This window comes from Amyelois transitella, chromosome 12 (genome assembly GCF_032362555.1).
Source record: "Amyelois transitella isolate CPQ chromosome 12, ilAmyTran1.1, whole genome shotgun sequence".
Lineage (NCBI taxonomy): Eukaryota > Metazoa > Arthropoda > Insecta > Lepidoptera > Pyralidae > Amyelois > Amyelois transitella.
The window spans coordinates 479,324-498,593 of NC_083515.1; the positions used below are offsets into that span (position 1 = coordinate 479,324).

A 19,270-nucleotide genomic window follows, 5' to 3' on the forward strand; every position below is an offset into this window, starting at 1 on the left:
CCTTAGGTCCCGAAGAACTCACGTGGTTGCAACTAGGAAACAGATGTTTGTTTGCAGTGAGTCGTGTGTAATCTCTCAATCTAGCCAAATAAGATATCTTTAGGATTGTAACTTTTGACTTTACATCGTAAGACATAAAAGATTAGGAGCATAAAAACCTATTCAGTTGCCTGTCTGTGTAGGTTGTGGTAGAGAGATTTCAGTAAATTCAGCTAATAAGGCAGATAATAACGATTTTATGAATATTTATTATACCGGAGCGAACCTTAAATATAAAACCGTAAATGAATTAATGTTATGAAAAATACAATTAAATAAACTTTAAAAAAATAAGTTTAATCTATAAATGACATAGAAGTCCTGCGAAGAGCTTAGTTCCTGAAAATAGTCCAGGTGGATCTGTGCTTAAGGTAACTAGGCCCCTCCCTTGGCATGTTTGGTGTTAGGTATTACAATACAATACAATTCATGAAGCTATCAATGTGAATATAGTTTCATTGCTAACTATGTCATCTTAGAAAAAATACAAGAACATTTAATGTTATACATAAGATAAATTTACTATCAAATACAAATTTACAAAAATGACAAAGTAATTATATAAATATAAATAAAACGAGATAAGTAAAGACGGGTGTTTATATAATGTGTGGACGGGAGAAGTATTTAAATACCGCCGCCAGTTCAGCTAAAGTCATTATCATACTTGAAGTGTAATCACTATACTAAAATTTTACAACAGTGGAAACATGGATCGTTCTATACGCGATAAAGTTGTGGTCATCACTGGAGCAGCTGAAGGTCTAGGCTACACCTTTGCTGACGTCTACCTTCAAAATGGTGCTAAAGCTATAGCCATTCTTGATATCAATGAGAAACTTGGAACAACGGCAGCGAATACATTGAACAAGAAGTACGGAGCGAATAAGGCTACTTTTTTCAAATGTGACGTCATAACTGATCTTGAGAGTGTATCGAAACGCGTCATAGATACTTATAAAACTGTTGATGTTCTCATCAATAACGCAGGTATTTTGAATGATTTTGCTGTGAAAAAGACTATTGATATAAATGTACTGGCTCTTATTGAATGGTCTTTGAAATTTTGGGAGCACATGCGAAAAAACAAAGGAGGGAATGGGGGTACTATTATTAATTTAGCATCTATTTATGGATACAGAGTCGACCAGTACCTCCCTGTTTATCAAGCTTCGAAGTTCGCTGTTATGGGTTTCACGAAGTCTTTGGGACACCAATATAATTATGAGAGATCAGGCGTTCGAGTTTATGCGATCTGCCCCGGGTTTACAGAGACAAGTTTGGTGAAAGAAGTTCGCGTGAGTAATGAGGCGAGGTTGCAACAAGATATGGATAATTTCTTGAAACAGCAGCTTTGGCAGAAGCCTGAAGCAGTTGGCAGAGCTGCAGTTGAGACATTTTCAAGAGCTGATAGTGGAACAGCTTGGTTAATTGAAGGGAACAAACCTATAGTACAAGTTTAATCACATTATGCAACTTTTTTGGTATTTGAGATTTGTGATTCGATGTTTGAATCAGTAGTGATTACAACTACAAGACTTTAAAATCCAAAATTGTTGGATTTTTGGTTTGATGTAGAATCATCAGTGATGAAGTGTGGATCGAACTTTTGTTTAAATATCTTATTGTGTTTGTCATAAAAATTGAAATAAACGATATTTTCTAAAAACATTTGTATTTATTTTACTATTGATGTAGAATTCTCGCATTTTTACAGTTACAAGAATTTCAAAGAATTTATTAATGCATTCAGGTATGTATATCGACGGTTGAAAGGCTAATTGTGGTAAGCGCCATTTTGTGAAAGCTGAGAAAAAGCGGTTTAAAGTTTTAATTTTTGGAAAAAAATTCGCTGTAAAAAAATGGCTTGACCGATTTTGATAAAATTAATACAGTATATTTATAAGGTTTAAAAGTACGTAAAACCATTATTTCTGTTACTATTTAGCAATATTTCAGTAATTTTATGGCGCTTACATCAAAATGACACTTTTCCAGGGAAAGGCAAAATGAGTTAAATGCTTGAAATGAACAAATAACTTGACAGCAAAATGAGTCAAATGCTTGAAGTGAACAAATAACTGGACAGCAAAATGGTTCAAGCGCCCATCCCATGTAATACAAAATAATTGAAAATGATTTAAATGCCATGTAATTTTCAACACTAAATTGATATTTCAGTTTAAAAGACAAAATAATACAAAAAGAAAATTGGGCAATTGAAACAAACGGCATGCCAATAGAAAGGTGATCATGACTTTAGGTTCTTGTCATCAATACAATATTTTTTTAGGAATTAAATAACGGTTATTTTTAAATAAAACAAAAAAGAAATCCTTATATGAGGATTCGAGTGCTTGTGTCAGGATAAACGGAGCGCACACTGAGTGGTTTAAGATTGAGAAAGGCGTTACGCAAGGATGTGTTGCGTCACCGTAACTGTTCAACCAAAGAGTCTGAAAGTGGATTAAGGATAAATGAGTTACTCGTCAAATGTCTGCTCTATGCCGACGATCAGGTTATACTGGCGTCATCAGCGGAGGAGTTACAGCAGATGGTAAACTGTATGCATGAAGCTTTAAAAGAGAACGGAATGAGAGGGAACGTAAGTAAAACTAAAACACTGGTTTTTGAAATGGAGAAAGAAATGACAGCATGTAATATTTTGATTGGAGGAGAAAAAGTTGAGCAAGTGAAACAGTTTGTATATCTAGGATTAAAGTTTGCATCAGATGGCAAGTGTAATAGTGATATTGAAAGGAAAGTGAACGCGGGGAACATGGTGAATGGAGCTTTGCATGGCTTTATGAGCAGTCAGAAACTATCCAAAAAGGCTCGGCTGGCTGTGCAAAGGGGCGTGTTGGTCCCGACATTAATGTTTGGGAGTGAAAGTTGGGTATGGCAAAAGAAGCACGAAAGCAGAATAAATGCAGTGGAAATGAGAGCGTTAAGGAGTATGATGGGTGTGAAATTGAGTGACCGGATAAGGAACAGCGTGATAAGGGAATGTTGTGATGTGAAAGAAGAAGTATTGACAGGAATAGAAAAGGGTATGTTGAGATGGTTCGGTCATGTGAAGAGGATGAATGAAAACAGGTTGACTAAGCAGATATACATGGAGAGTGTGGAGGGAAAGGTCGGGGTGGGAAGACCTAGACGAACATATCTTGATCAAATTAAGGACGTCCTGGTAAAGGGTCAGGTCAAAAGTACCCGAAACCCCCGAGCATGCATGAAGAGAGTTATTAATGTGGATGAAGCGAAGGAAGTATGCAGAGATCGTGGCAAGTGGAAACAGGTAGTCTCTGCTTACCCCTCCGGGAAAGAAGCGTGATTTAATGTATGTATGTATGTAGAAAGAAATGACTGCATGTTATATTTTGATTGGAGGAGAAAAAGTTGAGCAAGTGAAAGAGTTTGTATATCTAGGATTAAAGTTTACATCAGATGGCAAGTGTGTTAGTGATATTGAAAGGAGAGCGAACGCGGGGAACATGGTGAATGGAGCTTTGCATGCCTTTATGAGCAGTCAGAAACTATCCAAAAAGGCTCGACTGGCTGTGCATAGGGGCGTGTTGGTTCCGACATTAATGTATGGGAGTGAAAGTTGGGTATGGCAACAGTAGCACTAAAGCAGAATAAATGCAGTGGAAATGAGAGCGTTAAGGAGTGTGATGGGTGTGAAATTGAGTGACCGGATAAGGAACAGCGTGGTAAGGAAATGTTGGGATTTGAAAGAAGATGTAGTTACAGAAATAGAAAATAAAGGAGCATGCATGAAGAGAGTTATGAATGTGGATGAAGCGAAGGAAGTATGCAGAGATCGTGACAAGTGGAAAGAGGTAGTCTCTGCCTACCCCTCCGGGAAAGAGGCGTGATTTTATGTATGTATGTATGTACAACTTCGTTAACCGCCGGCGTTTGACTGACGCCGAAGACGCGCGCGAGCGCGAGCGAAACATGCCTCGGTAGCGCACACAACACGATAACTACCTACATCGTGCAACAAAATGTGTCAAACGACATGCGTGTGTGGGGCGATGGAAAACAAAAACGGCTAAGCGACGTACTTCAATATTATCTTAGAAATCAAAATGGGTCAAGCGACCACATCCTATAAAAAGCGAAAAGGCAAATTGGCGCAATCGCCTCTGATTTTCAAAATAGTATGATGCAATGTAATCCATACGCCTTGACACAAAAATTATGATAAAAGTCAAAAAGGTTTAAGTGGCAGATCCACAAATTTACCCAAATCTTTGTCGTTTAGATCAATGACCGCCAAAATGAGACCCTTTTTTGCGGTTGTGTCAAGCGCCAAAAAAATGCTCAGAAAAATATGAGAGTGAGCCCAAACGATGGAGAAAAATTCGCTGATTCCAAATATGTATATAACTCAATATCGCAAAAAATGTCGCTTGACACAATTAGCCTTTCAACCGTCGATATTATATTTCACCATAAAGGTACTTTTTATGTTTCAAATAACATTTATTTTATAACTTTTACGAAGTTATTGCTGTTCGAAATTTTACTACATTTATTTTTATTACGAGTATCCTTAACATTTACTTCTTGTTTTGACACTTGACCACAAGCTTTATGGAGTAATAACAGAATGCGAGCCATCTTGTCAGCGGCCATTTATTCCATTATATCTGTTGCAGTACAAGCGTTTTTTAGAGAGGTAATATAAATTAACTAGAGTAAGCCCGCGGCTTTGCCCGAAAAAAATAAAAAAATCCTGGTAATTTCCCTTCCCGCTACCGTGAATCTGGGACCTTAATTGGGAAATCTGTTGTGAATAAGCACTATCATACAAACACCTATCACTTCTTTTAGTTTTACGGAGTAAACAGAGCTACCCATACAAACATGCATAAAATCATGCCTATTTCCCGGAGGGGTACTCAGAAGCTACATCTTTCCTCTTGCTACGATCTCTGCTTACTTTTCTTGCTTCATCCACATTCATAACTCTGATTAATTGGTACTCTTGACCTTACCTTTCACCAGGACGTCTCTGATTTGAGCTAGATATGTCAATGGATTCCTACTCTTCGGTTTCCATTCTCAGAGTCTCAAAATGACTGAAAGGCTGATTCAGCTGAATGGCTTGAATTGAGATTCAGATAGCTACAAGTCGCTAGCCCATCGCCTAAAAGAGGAAATCCAAATTTGTCAGGAAGATGGTTCTTTCAAAGCAGAAGTTTCAAGTAATGAACAAGTTCATAAGAATGTCTATGGTCAACAGGCTTATAACCATAATGTGGACTACACGCCATTGTTTATGGATGATAAGGAGATAGACCACACTGTGGATTGCTTGCTGGAGAAAATACCATGTCCTGAGTACCAGCAACATAAAGGTAAGTGAATGACTGATGATTCCTCATCCATCAGGGTTTCTGTTAGCCGCAAAGTAGGTTCCATACTTGTGTTACGGAAGCTTAACAATATGTACATATTTATATATATATATATATATATATATATATATCCCTTGTGGTTCCCGGCACAAATAGAAAAAAGAATATGACCACTCCATCCGTTTCCCAAGTATGTCGTAAAATGTGACTAAGGGATAGGATTTTAAACTTGGGATTCTTCATAGGCTAGCAAACTGTTACTATTTGAATCTTAATTCTATTAAGCCAAGCAGCCGAACTTGGCTAATCAGTCTTTTAAGATTGTTGGCTCTGTCTATCCCGCGAGCGATAAAGACGTGACTATATGTATGTATGTCACAAGTCTTTTTTAATATCTGTTGGCCGTCGTACAACACGATAAAATTAGGGATGCCAATTTTACCACCATTAAGGAAAGAACTATGGTTAGAAAATTTCTATATATTATTATATTTACTCCTGTCTATTGAAACCACATTAAAACTAACACTATAACTTCGCCATTTATCGTTTGAAATACAATTTTAATATATTCAAATAAAGAAAAAAAAAACTGTTTTTGTCCTGACCTGATCGGGAATTGGTGACAAAGCTGCTTAATATAATTATTACATGTTATAATGTCAAGTCTAGGGGGACTTGACTTTTCACTGTTTGTATGTTTGCGCTAATCTCAGAAAATTGTGGACGGATTTTGTTCCTGTTTGAAATTTTGAAAAGAAGGTTTATATGCTACCGAAGCCGGGTCACTAGTCTCTAATAAAATAAATTATGTCTTACAGAATGGTTTCCATTCCTCGTAAAAGGCAACTGCGGCTTTTGTAACCCGATACAGAAGGCGAGGTATCACGCCACGAAGGCTTTCGTCAAAGAAAAGTACCCGCACCACTACAGAGCATTGGAGAAAAAATTTCTTGGCTATTAGCACAGACATTGGAATAAAAAAAGTTATCAGTTTCAAATTATTTACATTCCTATTTTAAAAATACAAACAAAAAAAAAAGTAATCAAGAATCTTAATCTGTGCCATAAAACTGAACGTGGCCTTTCAGTCTTTTCGAGAATATTGGCTCTGTCTACTCCATAAGTATGAAGACACGTATGTATGTGTGACATATTGTGATGATATTGTGTACCACGGTGGTTCCTCGCACCAATATAAAAAGAATAGGACCACTCCATCTCTTTCCCATGAATGTCGTTAAAGGCGACTAAGGGATAGGCTTACAAACTTGGGATTCTTTTTAGGCGATGGGCTAGCAACCTGTCACTATTTGAATCTCAATTCTATCATTAAACCAAATAGCTGAACGTGGCCATTCAGTTTTTTTAAGGCTGTTGGCTCTATGTCGGTATGTCTTCAAATAAAGAAATCTTCCTTCACTGTACGTACATAGCATAACACAACTTACAGCCGATTATTCGTCATTTGCATTTCAAAGTTCCGTTTTGCATGTGACGTGTTTAGCGTATGGCTCTCAAAAGTATAATTTAGTGCGGAGCCGGGGATACAATATTAATCATGGCGACTGACGTTAGACTGACGGTTGTCGGGGTAAAGGCGCGAGGGAGAAGCGATTGGAGGTTTTATATGACACTATTATGTACGTATATGTATATTACTACGACACTTAATAAAAATACACGATACAAATCAGGTAGGAATATCGAGACAAGAGAAAAGATTGTTATTATGAATTTAAACGTTAATTGTCACGTCTATATCCCTTTTGGGGTAGACAGAGCCAACAGTCTTGAAAAGACTGATAGGCCACGCTCAGCTATTTGGCTTAATGATAGAATTGAGATTCAAATAGTGACAGGTTACTAGCCCATCGCCTAAGAAAAGAATCCCAAGTTTGTAAGCCTAGACCTTAGTCGACTTTAACGACATCCATAGGAACGAGATGAAGTGGTCCTATTCTTTTTTGTACTGGTGCCGAGAACCACACGATACTCCGCCATTTTGTGTAATGAAGCTTAAATAAATAAATAAAATGGCATATCACCATCAATCTGCAGGTAGCCCTGAGCAAGGCACGCGCGACGTCGTTTTTATCGCGCGATAAACTATTCTTCGCAGTCTGGCAGTATATGACGTGAAATAGACCATTTAATATTGTGAATAATCCCTGCAGAATTACGGTGTTAATAACCCATTTATCCAGTGAGGAGGATTCCCAAGATTCTATTTATACCTACTGATAATAGAAAATATAAAATGTTTTTTTATGTTTGTAACGAATTAACCAAAAAACTACAGGACAGATTTTCAAGAAATTGGCACAGATATACCTACATTAGACTTTCGGGAGTAACGAAGGCTCTTTTTGGGCGGTTTGGGCTGTGTTGATACCTCAATCAATAAAGGAGATTCCTCTTTAAAAAAAATTAATGTAATCGCTATCGCTTGTAAGTTACACTATGAGTCTCTCAAACATCAATCGTATGCAATGCGACATTTGTACGAGAGCGCGCGTCCCGTCAATATCGACTGACACGCCTCTAGCGGCGAGAGATTAAAACTGGGGATTCTATAGTTCTTATTTCTCTGGCTGGAATTTATACAATTACTAGCTGTCCCGGCAAACGTTGTTTTACCATATAAATAATTTTTAAGTAATTTCTAGTTAAAAAAAAGGTTTAGGGTGGACAACCCTTATGACTAAGGGGTATGAAAAAAAATGTTAAATGTGGACAACCCTTATGACTAAGGGGTATGAAAAATGGATGTTGGCCGATTCTCAGACCTACACAATTTGCTGAAAAAATTTCATGAGAATCGATCAAGCCGTTTCGGTGAAGTACGGGAACGAACATTGTGACACGAGAATTTTATGTATAAGACTTTGTAGCAGGAGCGATGATTCGGCTCGACCTCCACTAAAGGGAAGATCTTCCGCCAGGCTAGGTGTGATGCCTGGGGAACCGCGGCTCTGACGATATCGTGTCGGAGGTTGTATATCTGATCCAATTCGTGAAATCTTTGCTTGCGCGGTTTAGTGTCTTCGCTGTTATTAGCTGACAGTGTCGCGTGATTGGTTTATGTGACTTCTGGAGTGGAGATGTCGCCACTACCTTGAGCGAGCACTTGTTACAATATCTCACATATAATATTTCCAATTCACATTAATATATCAATATTTTGTCACTATTTAATCTCAATCTATCAAGCCGTGCAGCTCAACGGCCTGGCAGTCTTTTCGAGATTGTTGGCTCTGTCTACCTTGTAAGGAATAGAGACGTGATCATGTGTTTGAATGTATTATTCCGACCGATTTACTAGTCCCCTATTAGATAAAGATATGTTTAGCGTCAATCTGCAACGTTCAGCTGATTGGCTTAATGATAGAATTGAGGATATCCTGGTAAAGGGTCAGGTCAAAAGTACCCGAAACCGCCGAGCTTGCATGAAGAGAGTTATGAATGTGGATGAAGCGAAGGATGTATGTAGTATGCAGAGATCGTGGCAAGTGGAAAAATATAGTCTCTGCATAACCCTCCGGGAAAGAGGCGTGATTTTATGTTATGTTATAGAATTGAGATTCAGATTCAACAGCCGAACTCAAGCAATTCCAGAAATAATAAAGTGCCCGCAGTATATTTTGTAAGTCCAAATGATAATTAGAACCAAAAGAATAAGTAAAGTGTACACCTTCCTCCTCTTTAGTCCCGGTTGCATCCTCACCTCTCTGGAGAGAAGCCCGGGGGAATGCCTTTGATCATGGACACCTATATTGGGTGAGTCAGGTTTTTACACAAAGCGACTCCCATCTGACCTCCGCAACCTTTTCAGGTAAATCTAACGCGTATTGTATCCATGGTTACACATCCAGTTGCCTGAATGTGCAGGTTTCCTCACGATGTTTTCCCTCACCGTAAGTGCGTATGTTAATATTCAAACTAATAAACATAACTTTGAAAATAGTCGTTGCATGATCGAGGTGGGATTTGAACCTGTACCTTTCAGCGCATCACGCTTTTAACCAGGCACCTTACCGATTCGCCCAGCGACGCTCTCAAGTCATAAACCCACTAGTTACCAACTCCATCAAACTCGGCGTATCAAAATACCCATTTTGAAACTTAACTTTTAACCCTACTTTTGTCGTAATGACAGTTAATGTATAATGAAGTATTGGGAAGACAGGTGAGGTGGTGGGGAGGGGGGGATTACACTGGGATGCTGCTAAAAGCTTTGCTACATTAGTTACCATCAACTGCGCTGGCGACTTACTGGTTGTATACATACGGTCACGAAATTTGTGCGACTTTTTTTTTCTAATAAAAATAAAGTATTAAATTGGATATAAAAATTATTAAAGTGACTTTAGGCGCAAAACGGATTAAGAATTTTTACCTTATTTATATCCCTTCTTACTTTATTTAAGTACTTTTTTCTGTTAATATCTAATTTTGAAAGAAATTAAAAAGTTTCGGTACTGGCAGGGAACTCTGTACAGTTTAAAATGATTGATATTTGTTTAATTGTACAAATCACATCATGTGCAAGTTCGCCATTGTAAACATTTCTAAGTATGTTTTCTTCCATATGGTCAATAAAAAGTTAAGTTTATAAACAAACAATTAATTAATTGCAATTGTATAATAAAAAAAACATGCATGGTCATCTAAATAATTACTACGTAATCAATTGAAGCAGTCATGTTTCTCACACATGTACAAAAATATTATATTTTATTACACATTATGTATATAATTACAATACATGACAAACAAAATTTTATCGTATTGTTTGATATAATAACAACACACAGTAGACATAGTGATAAAGATAATTCCGAGTATATTTATAGAGTTAATATTGCTTTGAACGACACTCGATATGCAACACAAAGACCCAATACCTACACAATTATTAAATAAAAGAAAAATAATATGGTAAAAAAGTTACAACCAAATTCGTAAATAAAAAGTAATATATCCATGGGAAAGAATGAAGTGGTCCTATTCTTTTTTCTATTGGTGCCGGGAACCATACGGCTAAACATATCCCTTAATCGCCTTTTACGACATCCATGTATGTCGTAAAAGGCGACTAAGGGATATGCTTATAAACTTGGGATTCTTCTTTTAGGCGATGGGCTAGCATCCTGTCACTATTCGAGTCTCAATTCTATCATTAAGCCAAGCAGGTGAACGCGGCCTTTCAGTCTTTTGACGACTGTTGGCTGTGTCTACCCCGCAAGGGATATAGACGTGGCCATATGTATGTATGTAAATAATACATCAATATAGTCACGTCTGTATCCATTGCGGGGTAGACAGATCCAACATTCTTAAAAACTGAAAGGCCGCGGTTGTAAGTATCAAGGGAATGTTCAGTAAACTTGGAATTTTTCTTTTAGGCGATGTACTGACGTGGTCTTTCAGTCTTTTCGTCACTACTGACATTGTCTACCCTGTAAGCAATAAAGACCTAATTAAACGTATGTATTAGTAATAATAAAAAAAAAACAAAAACAAAAAATGTAAAATTTCCCTCATGGGTTTCCATCCCGTGTGTTCACATTTCCACGCCGCGAACCGCCCGCTTCAAAAGTTACACTTTTGTCGCCGTGTTGTGTTGTGCTGCGGGATTTTTGTCGTAATTTTAAAGTTACAGCGGCTTATGGCATTACCTGGTATAATGGAAGGCAAGAGCCACTTCGCGAGCACTAATAACTGTTTGGGGGATCCCGAATTTGTGGCTAGAAGTCAAGTTATAAGTTACATACATACATATGATCACGTCTATATCCCTAGCGGGGTAGTAGAGCCACCAGTCTTGAAAGACTGATAGGCCATGTTCAGCTGTTTGGCTTAGTGATAGAATTGAGATTCAAATAGTGGCAGGTTGCTAGCCCATCGCCTAAAAGAGGAAGCCTATCCCATAGTAGCCTTTTACGACATCCGTGGGAAAGAGATGGAGTGGTCCTATTCTTTTTTGTAATGGTGCCGGGAACCACACGGCACAGTTATAAGTTAAGTTTTATGTACTGTAGATTTTATTGAGAAACATAGGTGCTTGGCGTGTCGACAACTTTCCAACGATAATCAAATTTCTCCAATAAATATACAATTATACATACATTCAGTCAGAAAAGTATCGGGAATTGATTATTTATTTATGGTTCCAAATTCAAATTTTTGTTTTTTTTGTTGTTGTTAGATTGGCACAACTGTTTTCCATTTTGGCGCGGAGTTTGAGTTGCATCTGTTGTTTACATTAAATACAGTGCTATTTTTAGTTATATCATATCTAGTGTGTATTGCTAATTTCATAATGGATAAAAACATCGAACAAAGAGTTTGTCTTAAATTTTGCATTGCCAATGGAATATCGTGTTCGGAGTCACTGAAAATGTTACAGAAGGCTTACGGTGAATCGACTTTATCAAAAACTCGTGCTTATGAGTGGTACAAAGCGTTCAAAAGCGGTCGAGATGTGATGGAAGATTTGCCTCGCTCTGGTAGGCCATCAACGTCTGCAACTGAAGTTAACATCGCAAAAGTGAAGGAAATAGTGACTGAAAATCCTCATTCAACTTTGAGAGAGATAGCCACCGAACTTTCTGTATCTCACGAGTCGATCCGTACCATTTTAACTAATAATTTGGGTATGAAACATGTTGCCGCTCGGCTAGTCCCAAAAGACCTGAATTTTTTTCAAAAACTCAATCGCATGAGAGTCGCTGAGGACATGCTAGAACGAGTCAATTCCGACCCAACATTCATGAAACGCATTGTTACTGGTGACGAGACGTGGGTTTACGAGTTTGACATGCAAACTAGTCAACAAGCTTCGGAGTGGCGCCTTCCAACTGAACCGAAACCGAAAAAACCACGCCAAAGTCGTTCAAAAGTCAAAGTCATGTTGACTGTTTTCTTTGACTATCGCGGTGTTGTGCACTCGGAATTCTTGCCGGAAGGTCAAACGGTAAATAAGGAATATTATTTGAGTGTTATGCGGCGTTTAAGAGAGCAAATCCGACGAAAAAGGCCAGATTTGTGGAAAGAAAATTCTTGGATTTTGCACCATGATAATGCCCCTTCGCACAAGGCCATCATTGTGAACGAATTTTTAACCAAACACTCAACAAATACCATCGAGCAACCACCATATTCACCAGATATGGCTCCAGCCGACTTTTTTCTTTTTCCTAAACTCAAATTACCACTTCGTGGCACCCGTTTTCAATCGGTAGAAGACATAAAAGAGAATTCGCGGCGAGAACTGACCTCAATTCCGGAAACAGCGTTTAAAAAATGTTTTGATGATTGGATTATTCGTTGGCGTAAGTGTATCGTTTCTAAAGGAGCATATTTTGAAGGTGATAAAATAAATTTGGATGAATAACAAACAGTTTGTGTATTATTGATCTTTTCCTGCTACTTTCTTGACAGAGTAGTACTAGTTGACGCCCGCAACTCCGTTTGCGTGTAATTGGAAATACAAATTTAATTTACTCAAATATCGGTACATATTACAGAGTAGCTGTCCCTTTAGCTTCTACATCACATGATCCAGATCTTCCATTTTTTTTTTCGCCAAATGAAAATGCTCATCAGGTTGAACAACTTTTGTCAAAACGTCTTTTCGATAATTCGGATAATTTAGCTGGTACATAATGATTCTGTCTAGCCCACAAGGGATGTGGACGTGACCATATGTACCTATGTATGTTTGTATATAATGATTCTGCATCAGGTGTTCCACATCTATCCATAGGTATCTTCGATTTTATACGCCAATAGAAAATGCTCATCAGGTTAACAACTTTTGTTAAGACGCCATTTCGATATTTTGTTTAGTTTAGCTGATTTGTTATTGTTCGATTTTCATTCAAATCCGTTCAGTAGTTCCGGTGATTAGAGTGTACAAACAAAAATACAAACAGACTGACTTTTTTTTCAAATTCATGCTTGGTAATAATTTTAATATCGTTATATAGAGACATATTTTTTTTTGAAAGCTAGTTTCAATACATTTTTGTTTAACCTTAGCCAAATGACCGTCTGAAATACTTGTAGTTACCGAGTCTCAAATAAAACGGTTGCTTTATTCGCCAAGAATATATTTAACAAAACATATTTTACATCCTTTTCTTAAACAGTTTTCTCTCTAAAATGCTTACTTCAAGTTAAATAATGGAAGCAAGTCTTAAATTTTAAACTGCCCAAGTTAAAATGCACTTAACTTTATTAAATTATTTACAGATTCACGAACTGTGAAATCAACAACGTTAAATATGAATAAGAACGGTTATCAGACAAGCTGTGAAGCAGAAATAAACTGTGTTAACTTCTTGCCGTGTGGTTCCTGGCACCAAAATAAAAATGACCACAATCAGCTCTTTCTCATAGATGTCGTAAAAGAAGACTACGGGACAGGTTTTATCTATATATTGGGATTCTTTCTTTTAGGCGTTGGGCTAGCAACGTGTGGTTTCCACACGGTTAAGATACGTATATTTTCAAGAAGATTGTTTAAGTAAATAACGCGTGAAGAGAAATCAAACTATTACATACATACATATAGTCACGCCTATATCCCGTACGGGTTAGACAGAGCAAACAGTCTTGAAAATACTGAAAGGTCACATTCAGCTATACATATGGCTTCATGATGGAATTGACATTCAAATAGTAACATCAGCTAGCAGATCGCCTACAAGAGGAATCCTAAGTTTATAAGGATCCCTTAGTCGCCTTATACGAGATCCATACAAAACATATAGAGTGATACTATTCTAAAGTGTCAAACAAACTATTACTTTCGCATTTATTATATACTAGAGGCCGCCCGCCACTTCGTCCGATTTAAAACCCTATCATAACGTAACAATCAATCCTGCGAGAACTTCGGGATAAAAAGTAGCCTATATGTTATTCTGGGTCTTCAGCTACCTACAAACCAAATTTAATTGTAATCGGTTCAGTAGTTTTTGCGTGAAAGAGTAACAAACATCCATAATGACATTCTGACATACAAACTTTCGCATTTATAATAGTAGTAGGAAGTTATGATAGTATTAATATATTGAAAATATCGACTCGAACATACTCGCTATAGTATTTGCGAGCTCTCTTTAAAATAGTGAAAAGATATCGAAGTTAGATCAGACATCGCTATAGAGCTCAATCTAATTTACCGTCTGCGGGGAACTTATGCGGATCTTGCTACTTCTTCCTGGTTAGTTTTAAGGTTCCGTAAAAGCCAAATACTAAAATGTAACGGGTTTATTATTGCGTGTCTACATATCAACAAATGCGAAAATAAGTTTATTTATTTGTGACCAAGATAAAGAATAGGACCACTCCATCTCTTTCCCATGGATGTCGTAAAAGGCGACTAAGGGATATGCTTATTAACTAAGAATTTTTCTTTAAGCCGATGGCCTAAGCAACCTGTCACTATTTGAATCTCAATTCTATCATAAAGGCTAATAGCTGAACGTGGCCAGTCAGTCACAACTGTTGGCTCTGTCTACCTCTCAAGGGATATAGACGTGCCATATGTATGTATGTATGTTATATTTATATATGTGTATGTATGTATAGCTTATCGACACCATAACCAAAGCACTACATGATGTAGCAAAAATTAAGAAAGAAAATCCATTTCACGCTTCGCCAATTCTTAAACAACTAAGTTAGGTAGCAGAACTCCTTGCGCTGGAATGAAAATCGATGAATCATATCCTTCAGGAAATTAACAAGAGTTATTGACTTTATACCCTTATGGACTAGTAGTTGGAATGCTGCAGATTATGGGTTTGAATTTCAGGGTAAGGCATCCATAAAAACTAAAACTTGGATATGGAAATAAACTATATCACATCTACCCCGAGAATGATTTAGACATGACTACATGTTTGCATTAGAACGACAAACAAACAAACAGAAATAAACATGATAGTCATTCGACTATCATGACGACGACAGAACCTACTTTTTTTAAGGTGGCTAAAAATACAAGGTTCCTGATAAGCATAATTACCGAACTCATCTCGGTGGTCTTCCCGTTGGAAATTCCCCTGTCCTAATTCCCAAAGGAATTAGCCTTGCATAATTGCTAGCACCAGACAGCGCATTCATAATGTAAATTATTGTGCGCCCCATCTTCGAGTGAAAAAGTAGAGGCAGCGCGGCAATTTATTTCTTCCAAACGTATAATAATGGCTTGCCGTGTGGTTCCCGGCACGAATAGAAAAAAGAATAGGACCACTCCATCTCTTTCCCATGGATGTCGTAAAAGGCGACTAAGGGGTAGGCTTGTAAACTTGGGATTCTTCTTTTAGGCGATGGGCTAGCAACCTGTCACTATTTGAATCTCAATTCTATCTTAAAGCCAAACAGCTGAACGTGGCCTATTAGCCTTTACAAGACTGTTGGCTCTGTCTACCCCGCAAGGGATATAGACGTGACTATATGTATATGTATGTATGTATGTATAATATGTCGATGGTCGAATCTTTAAGATGCCCGGTTAACATGCGTGATGAAAATTTTTACATACATACATATGGTCACGTCTATATCCCTTGCGGGGTATATAGAGCCAAGAGTCTCGAAAAGACTGATAGGCCACGTTCAGCTTTTTTGCTTGATGATGGAATTGAGATTCCAATAATGACAGGTTGCTAGCCCATCGCAAATTTTTATTTCTTTTTAATTAGGTACATACTACGGTGTCCTATCAATCTAAAGAATGTTTGGTGTTGTGTCAAACACTGACTGCTCCATTACTAACATTAGGAAAAGGCATTCGAGTGGTTTCGGGTGCCGTGTGTCTGTCTTTCAAGACTGCTCGCTCTGTGTACACCGCAAACAATATAAACGTAATTATATGAATGAATAATTTCGGGTAGACCAGGGTTAGGTTAGTTAGAACAGTTGTAGTTCTCATTTAACAATAAGTATTATTTATGTCCGAGTACCTAGAATTTATAGGGTTTATCTATGTATGAGGTGAATGTAAGTTACTAGGGTGTGTCCACTAAAAATCGGTAAGTTTAGTCACACTAAGTTTATTCAGACACACAATAGATACAGTCAAAAGGCGATAGTTATTATATATTCACGTAACATTACCAGAGAATCGCTCTGCACGGGAGGCGCGGTCGACCGAGGAAAGTTCCACAGGCGACGCTCGCCATGCAGTCAAATATGCCAGCTTGCATTCTGTGAACAGTACACTAATGTGTCCCTACAAATTCATCAATACAAGTTGAACTGGCAACTACGCTATTACTAATTGGAAATTTAACTTCTCTCACATATGATCACATATCGATACATATAATAAAACTGTAACTGAACTTTGTCTGTACATTGAAGATATTTAAGAAAAAAACCTACAACTAACAATTTTTTTTAGAATTTTTGTCTGTCTGTCTGTCCGTCTGTCTGTCTGTATGTTTGTACGCGCATCACGCAAAATCTACCAAACGGATCTGAACGAAATTCGGCACAGGTGTAGTTAGAAACCTGGATTAGAATATAGGCTACTTTTTATCCCGAAATTCTATCCCAAGGGGATACAATAGGGGGTGCAAGTTTGTATGGAACTTCGTCATTTTTGAATCGATATAAAAAGCTATAAATAATTAATTATTATTATGATACATACATACATACATAAAATCACGCCTCTTTCCCGGAGGGGTAGGCAGAGACTACCTCTTTCCTATTATGATTATTAAACAAATGATAAAAAAATTGCATTTTATTGATTTAATAATTCGTTATGCTATGTTTATTGTTTTAGTTCCCGTGGTTTAGATATTTATTTTTTGACCACCCGATACGAGATGGCGCCTCATGAGAATTTAAGAAATAACACGATTGTAGCCGCTGGCAAAATTTTTAATTATTTAATTAATTAAAAATTCTTTTTTTTCATACCACCACTGTATTATTTTGTGGTGATTTCTGCCAGACTCAACCCGTCATAAGCCGAGGTACTAGAGCTGATGAAGTAAGCGCATGTCTCAAACGTTCCATACTCTGGCCTCAGGTTAGGGAATAAGTCTAACACGTAATATGGGAGCTTAGTTGGGTGGTAATCCTCGAGCGCAAGAATTCTCAGATGTGTTATTAAAAATCGGTAATGGTACGTTGCCTGAATCGAACGGATTGGTGACTCTGCCAGAGAACCTCTGTCAAGTAGTTACTTCGGTGGAGGAACTTATTCATTTCGTTTATGGAGACCTATCTCAAATAATTCATCACGAGGATTCTTGGATATGCGAGTGAGCAATCCTAACACCCAAAAATGAGCAAGTAGCTTCTATTAATTTAAGTATTTTGGAAAAATTTGATGGGAACGAGGTGGTATACCAATCCATAAATACAGTTTTAGAGAGTACCGATGCTACAACTTATCCGGTAGAGTTCCTTAAATCACTTTCGGCATCTGGACTGCCCGCGCATACAATTGCACTAAAAGTTGGCATTCCAATTATGTTGCTACGCAACTTAGCCCCGCCGAAACTTTGTAATGGGACTCGCCTTAAAGTGGGGTCCCTTCATAACAATATAATAGAAGCTAAAATTCTTACTGGTTGTGCAGCTGGTGAAATTGTTTTTATACCGCGCATTCCCCTCATTCCCAACAACTTTCCATTTCAATTTAAGGACCTCAGAACGAATTGCTTCTCACACGGACAGCTCTACGTCGCTTGCTCGCGGGTCACCAGCTGTGACAGTTTATTTGTGATGTCTCCAACGGGCAAGACAGCAAATGTTGTATACAAAGAGATACTTAAACTTTCCATTATTATAATTTCCTGTTTTTGTCTTTAGAATTTATTCATTTTTGCTGCGCCCCCGGGACTTTGCTTTTGTAGGAAAAATAAACTATGTTCTATTCCAGGCATTATTCTTCCCGTGTACGTAAGTTTCATCAAAATCCATCCAGTAGAATTTGCGTAATTGAATAGCATCCTCAAACACGCACTCACGTCAATATCAATGCAAGGCTCTTTATCTACGTAATCTTTTTACGGAAGCGAAATTGACGCAGGCGAAGCCGCGGGCAAAAGCTAGTTCTGATAAATAAAATAAAAAAATAAATATGAAGTTTTCGCGGCGCTCAGTCTTTAATTAATTTCTTACAAAGTTCCACCTCTAACCTTTCTTGTATTTACTACCGTAGTTCTGACAGAAAGGTATTATTAGCCAAAGCAGTATCCTATTATACAAACTTTACATCTTAAACAAAACAAATAGTTATATGTTATATAATTTTTATTCATTATTTAGATGTTAGTTACATACATACATAAAATCACGGATTTTTCTTGGAGGGATAGGCTGTTACTTAAAAGTGTAAGTTATATTGACAGACAAATACCATTTTTTTTTATATTATGCAAACTGTATGTGTTACTAGTATCGGTAGATGCCATAAGAGATGAATAATAGATCTCAACTAGTGTATCAAAATGTTGATAGGTGCTATTCCTTAGCATATCAGGTCTTTGTTCCTTTCAGGATAGACAGAGCCAGTGATCACTTAACTTGAAGGCCACTTTGAGCTAGCTTAATTTATTTATTTATATATTTATGTACATCAAGGACCTGCCTATGCAACACAAAATAGTTTTTCAATTCGAACCAGAAGTTCTTAAAATTAGCGCGTTTAAACAAACAAACAAATAAACAAACAAACCAACTCTTCAGCTTTATAATATCAGTATAGATGTATAAAATCTTTTACTTATACACTTGAAATACATTAAGGTCACACGAAGAGTTAAACACGGACTCTATTTAGAAAAGTGGCAATATTTCTAACGCCAAGGCGGCCAAAAGTG

The 19,270-nt window shown here is 37.4% G+C and overlaps 2 protein-coding genes across 2 annotated transcripts; both read left to right on the forward strand.

The window, feature by feature from the left end:
• The first annotated feature begins 679 nt into the window (after window positions 1-679).
• On the forward strand, window positions 680-1,708 carry LOC106142342 (15-hydroxyprostaglandin dehydrogenase [NAD(+)]). Its single transcript, XM_013344067.2, has one exon. It carries the CDS (start codon window positions 750-752, stop codon window positions 1,500-1,502), a length of 753 nt encoding a protein of 250 aa, XP_013199521.1. The 5' UTR covers window positions 680-749; the 3' UTR covers window positions 1,503-1,708.
• Window positions 1,709-4,596: 2,888 nt separating this feature from the next.
• On the forward strand, window positions 4,597-6,372 carry LOC106142334 (uncharacterized). Its single transcript, XM_013344056.2, has 3 exons — window positions 4,597-4,726; window positions 5,294-5,408; window positions 6,230-6,372. The coding sequence occupies exons 1-3, from the start codon at window positions 4,658-4,660 to the stop codon at window positions 6,370-6,372; spliced, it is 327 nt and encodes a 108-aa protein (XP_013199510.1). The 5' UTR covers window positions 4,597-4,657.
• The last annotated feature ends 12,898 nt before the right edge of the window (window positions 6,373-19,270 follow it).

Bases quoted from the DNA above. Each gene is read 5' to 3' on its own strand.
- LOC106142342 (XM_013344067.2), top strand. From the start codon at position 750: ATGGATCGTTCTATACGCGATAAAGTTGTGGTCATCACTGGAGCAGCT.
- LOC106142334 (XM_013344056.2), top strand. From the start codon at position 4,658: ATGCGAGCCATCTTGTCAGCGGCCATTTATTCCATTATATCTGTTGCA. The intron at 4,727-5,293 runs GTAATATAAATT...TATGGTCAACAG, and splicing joins TACAAGCGTTTTTTAGAGAG to GCTTATAACCATAATGTGGA. The intron at 5,409-6,229 runs GTAAGTGAATGA...TATGTCTTACAG, and splicing joins TGAGTACCAGCAACATAAAG to AATGGTTTCCATTCCTCGTA.